At 44.9% G+C, this 17,860-nt stretch overlaps 1 protein-coding gene across 3 annotated transcripts in view; it reads right to left on the reverse strand.

Annotated features, from left to right (window-relative positions):
• Positions 1-9,641: 9,641 nt before the first annotated feature.
• TMEM80 (transmembrane protein 80) overlaps positions 9,642-17,860 on the reverse strand; it is a 72,755-nt gene continuing 64,536 nt past the window's right edge. For all 3 annotated transcript variants that reach the window (XM_029582221.1, XM_029582222.1, XM_029582223.1), the window contains one exon: positions 9,642-11,669. In XM_029582221.1, coding sequence (XP_029438081.1) covers positions 11,464-11,669 — 206 coding nt within the window. In that variant the 3' untranslated portion in view covers positions 9,642-11,463. The remainder of the gene's footprint in view (positions 11,670-17,860) is intronic.

The following is a 17,860-nucleotide window of genomic DNA, read 5'->3' on the forward strand; positions in this document are numbered from 1 at the left end:
CTCTTAAGGGTGGTGGGATGGCCATTCCTCTTGTGGGTATAAAAGCAGTTCTCTCTCATAGAGGGAGGGGCAGTGCAGCTTAAATTTTGGAGTCAGTGAAGTGCGGGAGCTTTTGCTTAGTTTGGATTTTGGGCCTATGTGGACTCAGGCACCATCTGCTTCCAGTTTTAGGAAAAGGTCGGAAAGCTGCCATTCCACTCCACTCCTTGGCTGGTTGGGTCTTCCGGATTGCTTTTGGAACTTTCCAGGGTTTTTTGTTGTAAGAAGCCTTGCGAGACCCCTGGATTTTGGCCTGGAGAGACATTACAGGAAGTCTCTCCCTGGGGTGATTTGCATCTTCTTTGAGGACAGAGATATGTTGGTGACCTGCTGCAAGTTACTTCTGGTGTTTGACATCAGTTTGGAGGAAGAATATGTTTAGTTAGAGGACCTGGGAGGAAGGTTTTGCTGCCCTCTTCCTGTCCTGAAGGAGGAAAATTGAGAGAACTGTGGTGTTCCTGGTTGGATCCTCTTTTCATCGAGGGATCCAGAGAGAAAGAGAGAGAGAGAGACCTGCTTGAGAACTGTAAGACCATTTTGAGATATTTTGAGGACTTCCACTTGGTGTCTTCAGCTTGGGAAGAACTATTTTGGGACTCTGTTAAAAAAAAATTAAAAAAAATGATATTACCATTTTTCTTGCCCAAACAAGAATAACCCCAGCCCACTTGGGACCCTTATCTAAGTCCTGGAGGGTAAGTGTTTCCCTTTAACATTAACAAATCTCATAAAAGAAAGCTCCTTCTTCTGGGAGTCTCAGCCTTTAGAGGAACAAATCTGGGATCTTATTTTGAGGGGGACACAATAGTTAAATGCCTTCTTGGATACTCAGCTGGTAGAAATACAAATCATGAAGAAGAAAGTAAGGACTCTAATATCAATGTTATCATCCATCTGCGGACCAACAATCTTGCTATAAGCGTAACCAAGCAGTACAAACTTATTTCCAGAACCTGGGGAAGGAGAATAGAGATATAGCAAAGACTATTACCTTTTCTGGAAAATTTCCTGTTCAAGGAAAGGGAAAGGAAAGGATAAGTCGGATAGAAAATTTCAATACATGGTTCAAAACATGGTGTAAATATAGTGGATTTGGGTACATTGGAGTCTGGGGACATGTATGGAGCAGTAAAAGTCTATACTGTAAGGATAGCCTACATTTGACAGTGGCAGGAAAGAAGATCCTAAATGAAAAATTCAGGTCATACAGCATCAGACATTTAAATTAAAGAATGGGGGTGGCAGAAGATGGCCAATGAAATTAGAATGTCACCCCCAAGCAATATAGGAAGTGAGACGAAAATAACATCAATCAGCTCAATATTCCATGCTAATGCAAAGGAGAAGAAAAAGTGACTAGGAAGAGCAGAAAACCGAGGGAGAAAACTTGGAAAGCTATGGCCACAAATGCTATTAGTCTGGGCAATACAATCCAAGACCTGCAGGCCCTAATGGTGGAGGTGGACTTGGACATTGTTGCTATTACAGAGACCTGATTCAATGAGTCTCGTGACTGGAATTCAGCCATCCTGGGCTACAACGTGTTAAGGAAGGACAGAGAGAACAGAAAAGGGGGAGGAGTAGCTCTTTATGTCAAAAACAATATCCAACTGTATTGAAGTGATCCTACTTTCCCTCTTTAATCTGTGTGGGACCAGGCTAGATGCCTGGTCCACCTTAAATCCTATAGCTCCCAGCCGGGGAGGTTAAGAGGCGGAACCTAGCTGAGAGCAGTAGACTAGGCCCAGGTATCCAGAAGGAGGCAGCTCCTGTGCAACATTGCTGTCCTAAAGGTAAAGCCTGTATCTAATTGGTGATTATCTCTGTGTTTACTGTTGAAGGTACGCAGATAAGCTATATTTTGATATGCACTATAAATAAAACCACTGAAAGAAGCCTTGTCTGCCTATTTACTAGGGATGTGAATCGTTTTCCATATCGTCTTAACGATAGAAATCGTGTGGCAGGGCAAGAAAATCGTCTTAGGCACGATTTTTTAGTTAAAAAATCGTTAAAAATCGTTTTTTCCGATTAGTGCGCACTAACTGGGAGTTAGTGCGCACTAACTGAAAATGATACAATTTGACACTTTTCAGGTCAGTTAAGGTCAGTTTAGGAATGAATATGTATTCCTATTGGCTGCCCTCTTATTTATTCATGTTACCAAGTTTCCTACTGACAGTATATGGGGGATGGGAAATGGAAACAGTTGGTAGCTTGACAAAACAAGTAATGTGATCAGTCAATGTGACTAGAACTTGTGCCCTAACCCTGATACCAGGGGTATTGTGATCTTCCTGCACACAGTGCCCTATCCCTATTAATACCAGGAGTGTTGTGATCTTCCTGCACACAGTGCCCTATCCCTAATACCAGGGGTGTTGTGATCTTCCTGCACACAGTGCCCTATTCCTGATACTGGGGGTGTTGTGATCTTCCTGCACACAGTGCCCTATTCCTGATACCGGGGGTGTTGTGATCTTCTTGCACACATCCCGATATCAGGGATAGGGCACTGCATGCAGGAAGATCACAACACTCCTGGTATTAATAGGGATAGGGCACTGCATGCAGGAAGATCACAACACTCCTGGTATTAATAGGGATAGGGCACTGCATGCAGGAAGATCACAACACCCCTGGTATCAGGGATAGGGCACTGTGTGCAGGAAGATCACAATACCCCGGAGGAGTGAGGGTCAGGCAGCTCCCCCCTGTCTGTGAAGCCAGCCTCTCACTAGTAATGCAGGGAGGGAGCTGTCTCAGACTTCACCATCCTCCCCCCCACCTTACCCACACACCATTCACTAGCTGGGACATGGGGGAAGTCAGGAGTGAGGGTCAGGCAGCTCCCCCCTGTCTGTGAAGCCAGCATCTCACTAGTAATGCAGGGAGGGAGCTGTCTCAGACTTCACCATCCACCCCCCCCCCCTCACCCACACACCATTCACTAGCTGGGACATGGGGGAAGTCAGGAGTGAGGGACAGGCAGCTCCCCCCTGTCTGTGAAGCCAGCCTCTCACTAGTAATGCAGGGAGGGAGCTGTCTCAGACTTCACCATCCTCCCCCCCCCCCTCACCCACACACCATTCACTAGCTGGGACATGGGGGAAGTCAGGAGTGAGGGACAGGCAGCTCCCCCCTGTCTGTGAAGCCAGCCTCTCACTAGTAATGCAGGGAGGGAGCTATCTCAGACTTCACCATCCTCCCCCACCCCTCACCCACACACCATTCACTAGCTGGGACATGGGGGAAGTCAGGAGTGAGGGTCAGGCAGTTCCCCCCTGTCTGTGAAGCCAGCCTCTCACTAGTAATGCAGGGAGGGAGCTGTCTCAGACTTCACCATCCTCCCCCCCCCCCCCTCACCCACACACCATTCACTAGCTGGGACATGGGGGAAGTCAGGAGTGAGGGTCAGGCAGCTCCCCCCTGTCTGTGAAGCCAGCCTCTCACTAGTAATGCAGGGAGGGAGCTGTCTCAGACTTCACCATCCACCCCCCCCCCTCACCCACACACCATTCACTAGCTGGGACATGGGGGAAGTCAGGAGTGAGGGTCAGGCAGCTCCCCCCTGTCTGTGAAGCCAGCCTCTCACTAGTAATGCAGGGAGGGAGCTGTCTCAGACTTCACCATCCTCCCCCCCCCCTCACCCACACACCATTCACTAGCTGGGACATGGGGGAAGTCAGGAGTGAGGGTCAGGCAGCTCCCCCCTGTCTGTGAAGCCAGCCTCTCACTAGTAATGCAGGGAGGGAGCTGTCTCAGACTTCACCATCCTCCCCCCCCCCCCTCACCCACACACCATTCACTAGCTGGGACATGGGGGAAGTCAGGAGTGAGGGTCAGGCAGCTCCCCCCTGTCTGTGAAGCCAGCCTCTCACTAGTAATGCAGGGAGGGAGCTGTCTCAGACTTCACCATCCTCCCCCCCCCCTCACCCACACACCATTCACTAGCTGGGACATGGGGGAAGTCAGGAGTGAGGGTCAGGCAGCTCCCCCCTGTCTGTGAAGCCAGCCTCTCACTAGTAATGCAGGGAGGGAGCTGTCTCAGACTGGTATCAGGGTTAGGGCACTGTGTGCAGGAAGATCACAACACTCCTGGTATTAATAGGGATAGGGCACTGTAAGAGATGACTGTAGTAGATTGAATAAAGATCTGATGTTTCTGCTCTCCTCACACCAAACAAAAACAACACACAAGCAGAGAAGCCCTTCTTACAAAGCTGAGCTAGTGAGTTAAGTAGGAGGAAAAGTAAACATACTGGTGCCAGTGTGGCTACTTAAAAAATACACTTACCAACAATCAATTACATATATTTGAACTGTGTACAGTTCCAGCCAGGACCACCTTTCTAAAATGCACAGTGATTGGCAAATTCAACATGCACTAGCATTTCAGGTGCCTGCTAACAAAAATAATAAACAAACAAGTTCTAGTCACGTGAGTGCTGATCATTACATTACTTTTTTTGTCAAGCTTCCAACTGTTTCCATTTCACATCCCCCCAACCATATTGGTAACATCAATAGATAAGAGCACAGCCAGCCAATAGGAATACATACATACATATTCATTCCTAAGTGACCTTTACTGACCTGGGAAGTGTGAACACTTTGTTTCATTTTCTGTTGGTGTTCGTTAGTTTCCAGTTCCATTTCCCATCCCCCCAACCATCACCTCAGTGGTAACCTTGGTAACATCAATAGATAAGAGGGCAGCCAGCCAATAGGAACACATATTCATTCCTAACTGACCTTCAGTGACCTGGAAAGTGTTTATTTGTATCATTTTCAGTTAGTGCGCACTAACGGGGAGTTAGTGCGCACTAACACGATTTAACGATTTTTAACGATAAATCGTTAGAATTTCTATTGTATCGTGTTCTATAACGATTTAAGACGATATAAACATTATCGGACGATAATTTTAATCGTTGAAAAACGATTCACATCCCTACTATTTACCATGGCACACCAAGCGATTGAAATGCAAGGGATGTGGGGTAGGGAAGAAGCATTATGGACTGCCTTAAAAAAAGAAGATGGTGCTACCATTTACACTGGTGTGGTCTACAGGTTTCCAATTCAAACAGAATAATTGGAAAGAGATCTGATCAAAGACATCCAAAAGGTGGGAAAGAAAGGAGAAGTGTTTTTCTTTGGAGATTTTAATCTGCTGGAGTACTGCTTTTGCAGAATCTGAAAGAAGTAGAGAGATAATGGATGCCTTTCAAGGGGTTCTGCTCAAAGAAATGATAATAGAATCCATGAGGGAGGGAGGGACACCTAACCAAATGCTTACAATTGGGGATAACATCTCTAATGTCCGGGTAGGTGCTCACCTGACCACTAGTGATCATCAGATGATAGCACAGCCAGGATATAGAGAAGTCACATGAAAATCCAAGTTTTTAATTTAAAAAATACAGACTTTGTGAAAATGGAGAGAGATCTGAAGGAAGAGCTAGGAAACCAGGAGAAAATGGATGAAATGGAACAAATTAAAAGGAGCTATTTCACAGGCAACAAAATCTATATTTTAGAAAAGTAAACATAAGTAAGAGGATAAAAAAATCAATCTGGTTCTCAAAGGAGGTGGCTGAACAAATAAAGGCAAAAACAACAAGACATCCAAAGGATCCTAAACTGAGGCACACAAGGAAGAATACTTGGTAAATCTGAGGGAGAAAAGGAAAGAAATCAGGAAAGCAAAAGGTCAAAGGGAAGCAAGGACTGCCAAAGAGGTAAAGCAAGATGACAAAACATTTTTAGATATATTAGAGAAAGAAGGAAGGCCCGAGGTGATTTATTAAAATTGAAAGGTGACAAGGAACAATCTGACCGATTCAGTAAAAGTCGCGGAAGAGTGGGTGAGCACCCGCTCTCCTGTGCGCGCGATTCAGGGGGGGGAGAAGATGCAAATTAGGGCCCGCGGTAAAAAGAGGCGCTAGGGACACCAGCGCGTCCCTAGCGCCCCCTTTTTGACAGGAGCGGCAGCTGACAGCGGGTTTGACAGCCGACGCTCAATTTTTCTGGTGTCGGTTCTCGAGCCCGCTGATAGCCACGGGTTCGGAAAACGGACGCCAGCTAAATTGAGCATCCGTCTTCCGAGCCGCAGGCCACCGGCAGATTAAACTTTTTTTTTTAAACTTTTTGATTTTTTTTTAATTTTGGGGCCTCCGACTTAATATCGCTATGATATTAAGTTGGAGGGTGCACAGAAAAGCAGTTTTTTCTGCTTTTCTGTGCACTTTCCCGGTGCCGGCAGAAATTAGCGCCAGCCTTTGGGCAGGCGTTAATTTCTGAAAGTAAAATGTGCGACTTGGCTGCACATTTTACTTTCCATATCGCGCGGGAATAACTAATAGGGCCATCAACATGCATTTGCATGTTGATGGCCCTATTAGTTTCGGGGTGGGGGGGGGGGGGTTGGACGTGCATTTTCGACATGCTATTACCCCTTACTGTATAAGGGGTAAAGCTAGCGCGTCAAAAACGCGCGTCCAAACCCGGGCTAACAGTGTGCTCCACCTGTTCGATGCTCACTAAAGAAGACCCTGGAGAAGGACCTTTGCTGGTTGACAAGACCATGGATGGGAATTGGGTAGATGTGACCCCATTTACAGGAAAGAATGTATGGGAAGACCTAGGAAAACTTAAAGTAGACAAGGCCATGGGGCTGGATGAGGTACATCCCAGGATACTGTGTGAGCTCAGAGACTTGTTCAAAGATCCCTGGAAATGGGAGTGCCGCAGGACAGGAGAAAAGCAGTTGTGGTTCTGCTTCACAAGGGCAGTAGCAGACAGGAAGCTAAAAACTACAGGCTGGTTAGCCTTATCTCGGTGGTGGGAAAATTAATAGAGATTCTACTAAAGGAAAGGACAGAGAACTATTTACAATCTGGTAGGTTGCTAGACCTGAGGCAGCACTGATTCACCAGGGGAAGATCCTGTCAGATAAATATGATTGATTTTTTGGATTTGCTGACTAGGAAATGGGATCAAGGAAGGGTACTTGATATGATGTACTTGGATTTCGGCAAAGTTTTTGGGTTCCACATAGAAGGCTCATGAATAAGATAAGAAGTTGAGAGTGAGTGCCAAGGTAGAGGAGTGGATTACAAACTGGTTGACTGAGGAGACAGCATGTAATGGTAAATGGAGCCTAGTTTGAAGAGAGAACAGTGTTAACTGGAATGCCTCAAGGATCGGTTTTGGGACAGATTCTGTTCAATATGGGCCAGATTTTAGTAGCTGTGTGCAACCCGGCACACAAATCTAAGCCCGCCTTTATAACATGTGCGCGCAGCTGCACGCATATTATAAAATCCGGGGTCGGCGCGTGCAAGGGGGTGCACACTTGTGCACCTTGCACGCGCCGAGCCCTAGGGAAGCCCCGATGGCTTTCCCCATTCCCTCCGCTCCCCCATCTTCCCCTCCCTTCCCCTACATAATCACCCCCTACCTTTAAAAGTTGTGCCTGCCTCTGGGCAGGTGTAGGCTGCACGCGCCAGCCAAGTGCCGGCGCACGATCCCCTGGCATGGCTGCTGTGCAGGAGGCCTTGGTCTCGCCCCGCCCCGCCCACTCCCCGCCCCTTTTTTCAAGCCCCGGGACACGCGCGTGTCGCCGGGCTTATGCAAAATAGGCTCGGCCCGCGCAGGAGCGGGTTTTCGGGGTTACGCGTGTAATATACACGCATAACCCTTTTAAAATTCGCCCCTATCGTTGTAAGTGACATTGCGTAGGGGATAGAAGGAAAAGGTTTTATCTTTTTGCAGATGATACTAAGATCTGCAATAGAGTAGAGGCACCTGAAGGATTTGAAAGAATAACGATCATTGGAGAGGCAGTAGAGGCTTGGAGTGCCCCCTAGCTCCGGAACCGGTCAATGTAATTTTCCATGATAGGAGCAATGGCTGGTTGGTAGGCCCGAAGCGAGGATGTACGCCTAACTTCCACTACCCCATCAAAGATGCTTATTTGAGGTATGTGGGGATTATGGAGGGTGGGGGAGAGGACCCCCCAGACCACCAGATCTTTTTTTGATATAAGGGGATGGGGGAGGGAGCCCACTAGTTACAAGAGATTTTGGTTGTTTGGGAAGGGGGGGGGGGGGGAACTAGAGAATGTCAGCTGGTGCAGGGAGATTTGTTTGGAACGGGGAGATTTTGACAAAAGGGGAGGGTTAGGGAAGGGAGCGGGGCATCAATGTCCGATTAAAAATATTTTTTTTACTTTTTGATTCGGCATTGTCTCAATAGGAGGCAGCAGAGAGGATGGGCGGAGGTCTTAGGAGACTCCCTGGGGCGGGGAGACTTTTTAACTTTGGAGGGTATAGTTTTAGCCTCAGAGCCCTTTAAATTGTACCGTGCAAGCATCGAGACCTGCACTAGCGTCCTGAAGTAACAGAGTGTGAAGTGACTTGCCAAAGATCACAAAGAATGTCAGTGGGATGTAAACAAGTCTGGTTGGAAAAATTATAGTAGTAACTTTATGCAAGTATTTTCAGTGGAAGACTTGTGTAAGTTCTGCTGAGTATCTGGGACAAGTTACGCAGGTGTTACAATCTCTGATCTTCATTGGATTAGATTACTGTAATGCCCTTTACCTTGGTCTCCCTGACAGTGCCCTTCTTCCCCTGCAGTTGATCCAAAATACTGCTGCGTGCATTTTAACAGGCACTTCTTGGAAAGATCACATTACTCCAGCCTTACAATCCCTACATTAGCTCCCTGTTTACTTCAGAATTCAATACAAAATTCATTCTGTCATACACAACCCTTCCTCGATCGGGTTATGCACATCTCTCTGCATATACCAGCCAGACACTTGTGGGTTTAAACAAAAACGTGCTCAAAGTCCCTATCATCCATCTAGCTAGGCTCAATATAACCAGGAGACGCGCTTTTTCAGTCGCTGGCCCCCTACTCTGGAATTCTATCCCAGATTTCTTAAGACAGATCACCAACCCCAAAGACTTTTAAGAAAAAGCTAAAAACGTACTTGTTCTCTATCGCATTTAGTTCACCTTCCTCCTCCTGAATTTCTCTCCAAACAGTTCCAGACACGCATTAGCTTCTACCATTGAGCTACCTCTGGTCTTTGTCTGTATTCTTGAGCCAGTCCTTTTGATGTGATAAATTTTTCATGTTTTTAATTATGTACTTTTAGTCCATATGATGTGATTTTTATGTTTTTATTATGCATATTTTATTTTGTAAACTGTTTTGACCAACTCTAGTTGTAAATAAAATAAATAAATAAATGTAACTTTCCCCGGATAAATTTGCCGCTGATCATGACACTGAATAGTGACCTTTAAATGTAGAATTCTTTGGGGATAAATAATGTCCCTTGTTTCCTTTTGGTACTCATTTCCTTTATGAACTACAGCTTTATTCCTAGATGCAATGGAATGGCTATTTTCAAAACATGGCCGATGGCCTGTACTGATAATCCTGGCAAACCCAAACATAGCTTCCTTTATGACCCAACTCATAATATTTGCATATAGGGGCTTGCTGGATGTGAGTGGGGGAATGGTAAAGTTCTGCTAATCCCTTGAATCTCTGCTACCCTCCAAGGTTTGAGCCCCTCTGTCTAGAAAGCAGATGGTGACCCCTTCCCCCTCTGCACGGGCGAGCCTGGTTTATGCCAGGGGAGTGACAGGAGGAGAAAACATTGGCCTGAGTGTTGGAGAGCTGGGGCCACTGGACAGAACTGCAATTTATTTTATTTTAAAAATATTTGTTAATCACTTTACTGATTACATCTCTCAAAATGATTTTCAACATAGTCATAACATTAAAACAAATAGCACAATGAAACAAAAGTTCCACAGACCATAATCATCCAGAAAACATCCTATTAATGACTCATAAAAGCAGCTGAAACCATCCCACTAATCACTCAGAAAGCACGTTACATGAGACATGTTTTTAATTTCTTTCGAAACTGAAATTGGATGAAATGGTATTGCAGATGCAGGAGTTGGCTGAGGCAGAGCAGAGTCCTTGGTAGGGGCATTCTGGAGGCCGCCAGTCAGTTGGTGCAGGGTCAGGAAATTCTCCTTCTGGGATGTCTCAAGCCCCTTGAATCTTTCCATCTTGAATTGATGTGGGAACCCTAGAGCTGTACTGCAATTTTCCCTGTCTGGCCAGTTTCAATAATTATCTACCAAAATTGAAATGGAGGTCTCATACTCTTCAACACTCAAAAATCAAATAACTCAGCTGGGGGAAAATATTGCTTTGCATGATGAAAGGCTAAAGAAGTTTGAACTTAATAATTCTTGCTTGTTTAAAGGTAATTTAATGTTACACAGCAAGTTTGAAAATTTGGAAAATGTTTTCAGGTCTAGAAATTTGCACCTAATTAATTTTCCTGTTTTTTTTTTTTTCTTTTTTGTGTTAAAGGTGCCTTCAGCATCTTTTCACCCTCTCTGAAAATAAATTGCCTTACTCAGGGCAAGAGGAAAGTGGCAGAGGGCCAGCCAGCGCAGGGGTCCCTCGCTACTCTTGCTTTGACTGAATTGGTTGAGAGGTTGGATGGAGCTGTGGTATCGCTGCCAGTTCTGATCAGGCCACTAGTTATGGATTCAGACAGGGAGTTAGAAGAAGCAAATCTTTCCAAATGGGGCTCGTGCAACACAAAAGAGGAAGAAGCAACTTTTGTGGATGAGGCGTAAGCTAGTGCAGTTAGGTCTGCTTTTCTTTCGTATTGTCCTTGCAAATGTATTGTACCATTTCAGGGAGTATAATATATTTTTCTTGAGTCTTCTCAGTTACTGGCATTCCTGTCCAAGAAGGTCGTAGTCTCTGTGTCGGTGTCTTGTGGGGAACCATTTAAGACTTGTTCATTATATCTGAAGCTTAAGACGTGCAGGCCATTGTCCTTTTTCTTTACATAATGTTTCCCTCTCCTGGGGTGGTCCTCCCCCCCCCATGACGAACTAATGTATCTGGTTTTCTAATAATGATAGCATGTAATTTTGTTTCTTTACATGCTTTAAGTGCATTTACATGTACAAAACCCAGTTTTAAGAGTGTAAGTCTTTTTGAAAATTACCCCAAAATGTATTTTTTTAATGAATTTGAAAATAATAAAACAAAAAAACAAAAGCCTGCTCAAGCAAAATATTTCCAATTTCCTAAATCTGCTATTTTGCTTGAGCAGGTTTTATTTTGTTTTATTATTTTCAAATTCATAAAAAAATAATACATTTTGGGGTAATTTTCAAAAGGACTTACACTCTTAAAACTGGGTTTTGTACCTGTAAAAGCACTTTAAGCATGTAAATGGGCTTTTGATAGCATGTTACATTTACACGTGCAATTCCTTTGAAAATTACCTCCATTGTGTCCTTTCTCACCCAGAAATATCAGTATAAATCAGTGCACTGGGAATGTTAGCAGTCCTGAAGTTTAGCTGACAAATGCAGCAATAGAGAAGAAGTCCAGGATGCTCTCCAGTCCATAGAGGATGAGCAGGACTGCATTGATAATGATGTCTGCTCTCAGTACATATGTCTCCCACACCAGGAAGTATACAGACAGAAGGACATTTCCAGCAGTCACTACCAGGCTGATTCCCAATGGAACTTCTTCTTCTGTAAGGTTTCCCTTCACACCTTAAGAAAAGACAGAGTCAATCAATTTTTCTTTTTCCTGTAGAGTATTGACTATAAACTTATACCTTTCTTGTTGCTCAGCTGAGCCACGTGAATGAGATGGCATATGATATCTTACCTGAAGAAGTATTTCAAGATTCACAGTATGTAGCACACTTATGTGATCCTTAAATATTTTATGTCCAGTAGTAGTGGCACATTAGTGAGAAACTGAGATCTCATGACCTGCAGCAGTGGCAGGTTGGTGAGTTTCTCAAGATCTCTCTGGACTTTCACTTATTGATTTAAGAATTTTAAGTCTACACGGTTTGTTTTTTTTGGTTTTTTTTGCACCTCATACTTGCATCTTTCTCCATTGGAAAAAAAAAAAAAAAGAAAAGTAAGTCATAGCATAAACTGTTCCAGGCCAAAACTGTCAAAACTTTGGCACAAAAAACCTCGGGGCACGGAGTCCCACCTTGATAAAAGAAAACACGAGATCCTGAAATAAGGAATCTGATTTAAGTAAACCTTCTGTCTTCTCTCACCCTTGCTTACTGCAAAACCAAGACACCTGAATTTTTTGGTCAGTTGAAAAAATTACATGTATTCTAGGTTCCTTTTGGAATCATTGAAAGTTTAGAAACATTTATGGTTAATCTGAGTCTGAACCCAATAAGCATTACCATTGCTAAAACACCTGAGTAACTTTTATAGAGCATAGCAAATGTTGGCAGAGAAATACCAATTGGCCCACATAGTCCACCCAGTTGTCTGCCACTTTTATTCCCATACCAGCTTGCCCCTAATGTAATTGGCCCTCTTTGGTTCTTCACCGGCACAGGCCTGCAACTCACAGAGGGACAGAGGATCCTGTTCAGGGACTCTCACAGCCACAGCCATCACATATCTATGGGGCTGCCTCTGCGTCCCTGCCGCTGTTTCTCAGCCACTTCCATGGCTAATATCTTTACTGAGGGAAGGAGTGGATCCCAGCAGCAATACTCTCCGGCCCTGCGGACATATATTCTGGGCTCTGTTCACCTCCCAGTGCAGCCATTTCCTGTTCCTGGGGCTAGGCCTCACCTCATTCCTGTTTCTTCTCTCCTCCTTCATGTGAGTACAGCACTGACTCTAGGCTGCAGAGTTTCATAGAAGCTGCAAATGATGGGAGTGGCTTCTTCTCTTGGCAACCGCTACAATGGAAGCCGGCTTCCGCACCTCAACAGTGGTGGCAGTCAGCTTCGCAGTCAGCTGCTTCAGCAGTATCAGCAGCAACTAATTCGGGAGGGCAGGATCCTAGGTGGTAGAGACTTTGACCAGCCCAGGGAACTTTTACTTGGGCCAACCTTTGCCTTCCCAGGGACACTGTCTCAGGGAGATTGCTTCCTGGTACAAGCACCTCCAGAGGCAGAACAAGAAATGGCTGCAACACAGAACTCCTTACCAAAGGACAGAATCAGTGTCCCAGCCCGGCAACCGTGCTCCTTCTCAGATGCAGGCAGCATGACCGCCAGGGACAGAAGCAGGTACATCTTAGAGGACCTCCTCCAGGCAGATCCTCCTCCCTGGCTGATGTCAGAATCTCCTGAGGCTCTTCTATCAGGAAGTCACCTGCTCCAACCATTGATGAATAGTCACAAGCTGCTTTTCCTTTGCCCTGCCCCCCTCAGAGACACATGGGGGCCATCTTAGACCATAAAAATCAATGGGGCCAAACTGAAAAATTTCCACAAAGATAGTAAAAAGCTGCGGGTTTTTCAAACACCACTACCCACGAATCTCCGCCTCGAGCCATGCACCATCAAATTCAAGAAAAAGTTAAAAACCTGGCTCTTCAAACAGGCTTACCCAGATTGGGACCCGTGCCTCTAAACTCTTTGCAACAATATTATGCCGCTAGTTCCTTCCGTTACATTATTGTTAACCTGTTAATTGCGTTTCTCTTATATTACCCTCTCTACTATGTTACCCGTTACTCTTGTTACTGTCCTTTGTAGTCCCATTCCCCTTCCCTGTTCTTTGTATTTTCCACCTTTAGTTTGATGTAAACCAACATGATGTTTCCACTAATGTCGGTATAGAAAAGCTGTTAAATAAATAAAATAAATAAACATAATCAAAAACGAGTCTGGAACACATCAAAACGCTCTTGGCCATGTCCCTCAGGGGAGGGGGCCACTTTCCCAGCCACAGACCACTTGCACAGGATGGGGGAAAGACTATTAAACAGAGCTGGGAAACGTTCTCCCACTGTCTTCTGGTGGTTGACATTTTTCTGAGAGTTCCTCCTCTCCCACAATCCAGATTGGAACCCCAGGTAAGGTCACAGCTATTTTGCTCTTTCCTAGCTCCCCCAACCAAACTCAAAACTCCTCCGCACTTCTTCAGCAATCTTCACAAAGCTTTCCTTTGCGCCTTGTGAAAAGCACTTTTATACACCTCCAAACCCATCCCCTTTGGGGAAAGGACCCTCATGTTGATTACTCACCCATCTCACACCTCCCATTGCTGGAAGATTCCTCACAGTTAAGTATAGCTCCCTTTAGTGAACCCGGAAGGGGTTTACACCTATTTCACTAATTAGGTATTCATCAACACGCCTTCATTTTTTAAAAATTAGCAGTGGCTCTCTATAGCTATAGTGCTTCTAAATATCCCGTTTTGTTGGTTAGGAGATGTACGTCTAAGTTCCTGCAGTTTGAGCCCGGAGACCCTTGGCATATAGGTGAGTGGTGAGACCTTTAGGGGTTGAATGTTTTTATTCTAAAAAAACAAACAAACCCAAAAAACAAAAAAAGTTGCTTAAGAGTCAGCAACTGTTCAGTTGCTCCTAGTTTTTCCCAGCATGGAGCGTTTTCAGTTATGTACCAGCTCCTAGATTCTGGCTACAATCAGCAGGCCACTGGGAGGAGAATGCAGAATGCCTGCTGATCCTTTCCTTCTCGAAACTCTATTTATAAACATTTTCTTGACATACAACTGACAAAAACAATACCATGCATGAATAGAATACAGCACGATGGGGCCTAGCCTAGCGCGCAGCTTGACAATCAGTTGGACGTGCTTTTTGGATGCGTGTCCATAACCCCCAATGCAATGAGGGGATCAGCTCATCCAAAATGTGCAGTCCAAACAAAGGCGTAGCTAATAGCGCTCATCACTTGCAAATGCCATGTAGATGAAGCTATTACAATGCAATGCAAATAATCCCCAACCCGAGGCACACTTTTTAAGCCATAAAATTTTTCACCTGCCCTGGAGCATTCCTGCAGGTCAAGGGTTTAACTTAAAAAAAACAACTGCTTTTCTGTGGTTCCTCCTACTTAGTATCATTGAAATACTAAGTAGGAAGAACCTCAGAAAGCAGTACCATGCAAAAAAAAAAATAAATTGGGGGGCACACAATATACACCCCCAATATACACGCTGGTAAATTAGTTGCCTCGGGAAAAAACAGACATTCGTAAATTGAGCATCCGTTTTCCTAACCTGTACACAGCCACTTCCCCTGGGCGCCCAATGCCATGGATGTGCTAGGGCTGCACAATTTGTCCCTAGCACATCTGTTTCAGCGTCGGGTGCCCAGGAGAGGTGGATGTGCGTGTGTTAAACAAGTGCATCCAGTTTGGACACATGGTTTTTACATGCACTTTATTGCATCGGCCTGCATGAGCACAACTCAGTGTCAGATAAGAAAGGCAAATAAGGGAGAGCCCCAAGAACAGATAAGATTTTTACACCAATCCATAAAAACGATGGTAAGGCTCCCATACATTGTTGTACTTAAATTGCTCATTTTTCAAGGAGTACCTAAGGCGCTCGATATCTGAAAATTGTGCATCTGTGCCCGCCAGTACTGTAAGCATGGATTTCATTTCCAGAAAGTGGCCACTGTGAAACAAGCAGCCAGCAGAAGCTGACCCACTAGGGTCCTATATTTACAAGGAACTAGGGATCCATCCCATCTTTCCAACAAACCCGTGAGGGGTGCTATATAAACTGGGATATCCAAAACATCTGCAATCATCTGTGATATTGCTCGCCAGAAGTACCTCACACTCACACTACCACCACATAGGGAAAATATGTACCAGTTTCTTCATACTCGCCCCAGCACGAAGTATCTGCAGCTGGGTCAATACAAGAATAAAAGATTGGTGTATGATAATTTCTACTGAATCATCAATTCTTTACAATGAATGCAAAGAGAATCACGATGAGCTGCTGTCCATATTTTTGTCCATATGTTTGTCCCCAATGTTACTCCCAAGTCCACATTCCATTTTTCTATCAGAGAAAGTGGAGGTATTCTTCCAATTTTCCCAGCTATAATACCCCAAAATATATTGGTAATACCCTTGGCAGCTACATCAGGGTCCCTCAGAAAACTTTTCATCCTATTCAACGGTCTGTGCGGAGCAATAAGATCAATTATTGGAGACCGCGCCTGTCATAGTTGTGGATAATTTGCATGTGTATGCATGGGGAGGTCAAATTCCTCCCTCAAGGAGGAAAAATCGTGACGGAGCCCATCTTCTCACAGTTGTAAAGAATATAGACCACATTCCCTCCATTCCTGAAGGCTGGGATAAAAGTAATCTCTGACCCAGCAGAGTTTCCATAAATAGGAGCTAAAGGTGATAACGCCTCTTGGTCTAGCCCCAAGAACCTTGAACGTGATTCTACACAGGAAGAGTATGCACCAGCATGGGGCTCACTCCCGTGATCCACTGCCTGCCTGGAGAAGATGCAATAAACGACAACATAGCCTGATCTAAGACCTCTGCCTGAAGTCAGTCCATAGATATCCAAGTCGCATCCAAGTGCCCAAACCAAGATTGGAGACAAACTAATCGCACTGCCCGGTAATACATTTTTTACTTAGGAAGGACCATCCCACCCTGCATTTTGGGGAGCCATAGCTGACTTAAAGAAATATGTGCCTATTTATGCTGCTATATGAATTTAGAAATTGCACCATGAAATTCATCAAAGACACGAGTGAGTATATTACAAGGCACATGTGATTTATTCATCCTTTTGAAAGTCTCTCTGAGTGAGTTAAACACGCTAATCTACTTCAGGGACTTCAATTGTTCTTTAAATTCAGAGAGTGTTGGATTATAACCTCTGGATTATGCATAGTTCCCTAAGGAGTTGGACAGTTCAGTATTGTGCTCCCTGTTATAAACTGTTTGTGGAAGTAATTCTTTCTGTTGTTTGAAGATTGTCAAATGTACCATCTTCATTGTGGATTTTGCCTGTGGATGTAGATTCTGTGGGGTCTATTTTCAGCCGCTGTGCGGCTCGGCTAGTTAGTCAGATAAGTTTATGTTTATCTCGCTAACTGGCAGGGTATAGACAGCAGTAGATGCGCCACTGCTCATACCCGGCTATCTTAAAGTTATGTCTAACCAGCTAACTTTAGGCCAGCCCTATGTCCTGACCAGAGTTAGCTGCACAGGTTAAGCGGCTAACTCTGAATATTGGCGTAAGGCTAACTCCGCTCCTCCCAGAAACACCTCTTGCCCACCTCTGGCCTGCCCCTGATTTATGCAGTTAGAATGTAGCTGCATATAGCAATGAATATTGCTGTTTTGCCATTTAGATGGATAACTTTTGAATAATCAACCTCTAGATTTAATTATTTTTCTGTGAATATACACCAGTTGGACCACCAGTTTTGTTTTCCTGATATTTCTAAGAAAGGATTTGTTTTCTTAAGCACTTTCCAGTGGTTATTCTATCTTCAACTCCAGTTAAAATGACATACAATTTAGTTCCTCCACAGAGGGGTTGGTTTGCCCTGCCTATCCAGTGAAGGGAAACATCTTGGTGCCCAGTCCACTGCAACATTTATTTGTTTGTTGTTTGTTGATTTTTATATCCCGACCAGGGCCGCCATCAGGAATTTTGAGGCCCCATACAGCAAGCAGACAGCGACGGCCCGCGCGCTTTGCCGGCGCATACTGTCTGACGCGGCGGTGACGTCACAGCCGTGTCAGACAGTGAACGCTGGCAGGACAGAGCGCGCGGACGAGTCTCTGTCTGCGGTGCTCTGTAAATCAATGCTATGTGTGTCTAAAAGACACGCATAGCATTGATTCTCTCCCTTCTCTGGGGCCCGCACCCAGGGCCGGCTCCAGGTTTCAGTAGGCCCCTGGGCGACAGACTGTCGGAGAGAGCCTCAGTGGGCCTCTTTGCCATGA

This window comes from Rhinatrema bivittatum, chromosome 17 (genome assembly GCF_901001135.1).
Source record: "Rhinatrema bivittatum chromosome 17, aRhiBiv1.1, whole genome shotgun sequence".
In the NCBI taxonomy this organism is placed as follows: Eukaryota; Metazoa; Chordata; class Amphibia; order Gymnophiona; family Rhinatrematidae; genus Rhinatrema; species Rhinatrema bivittatum.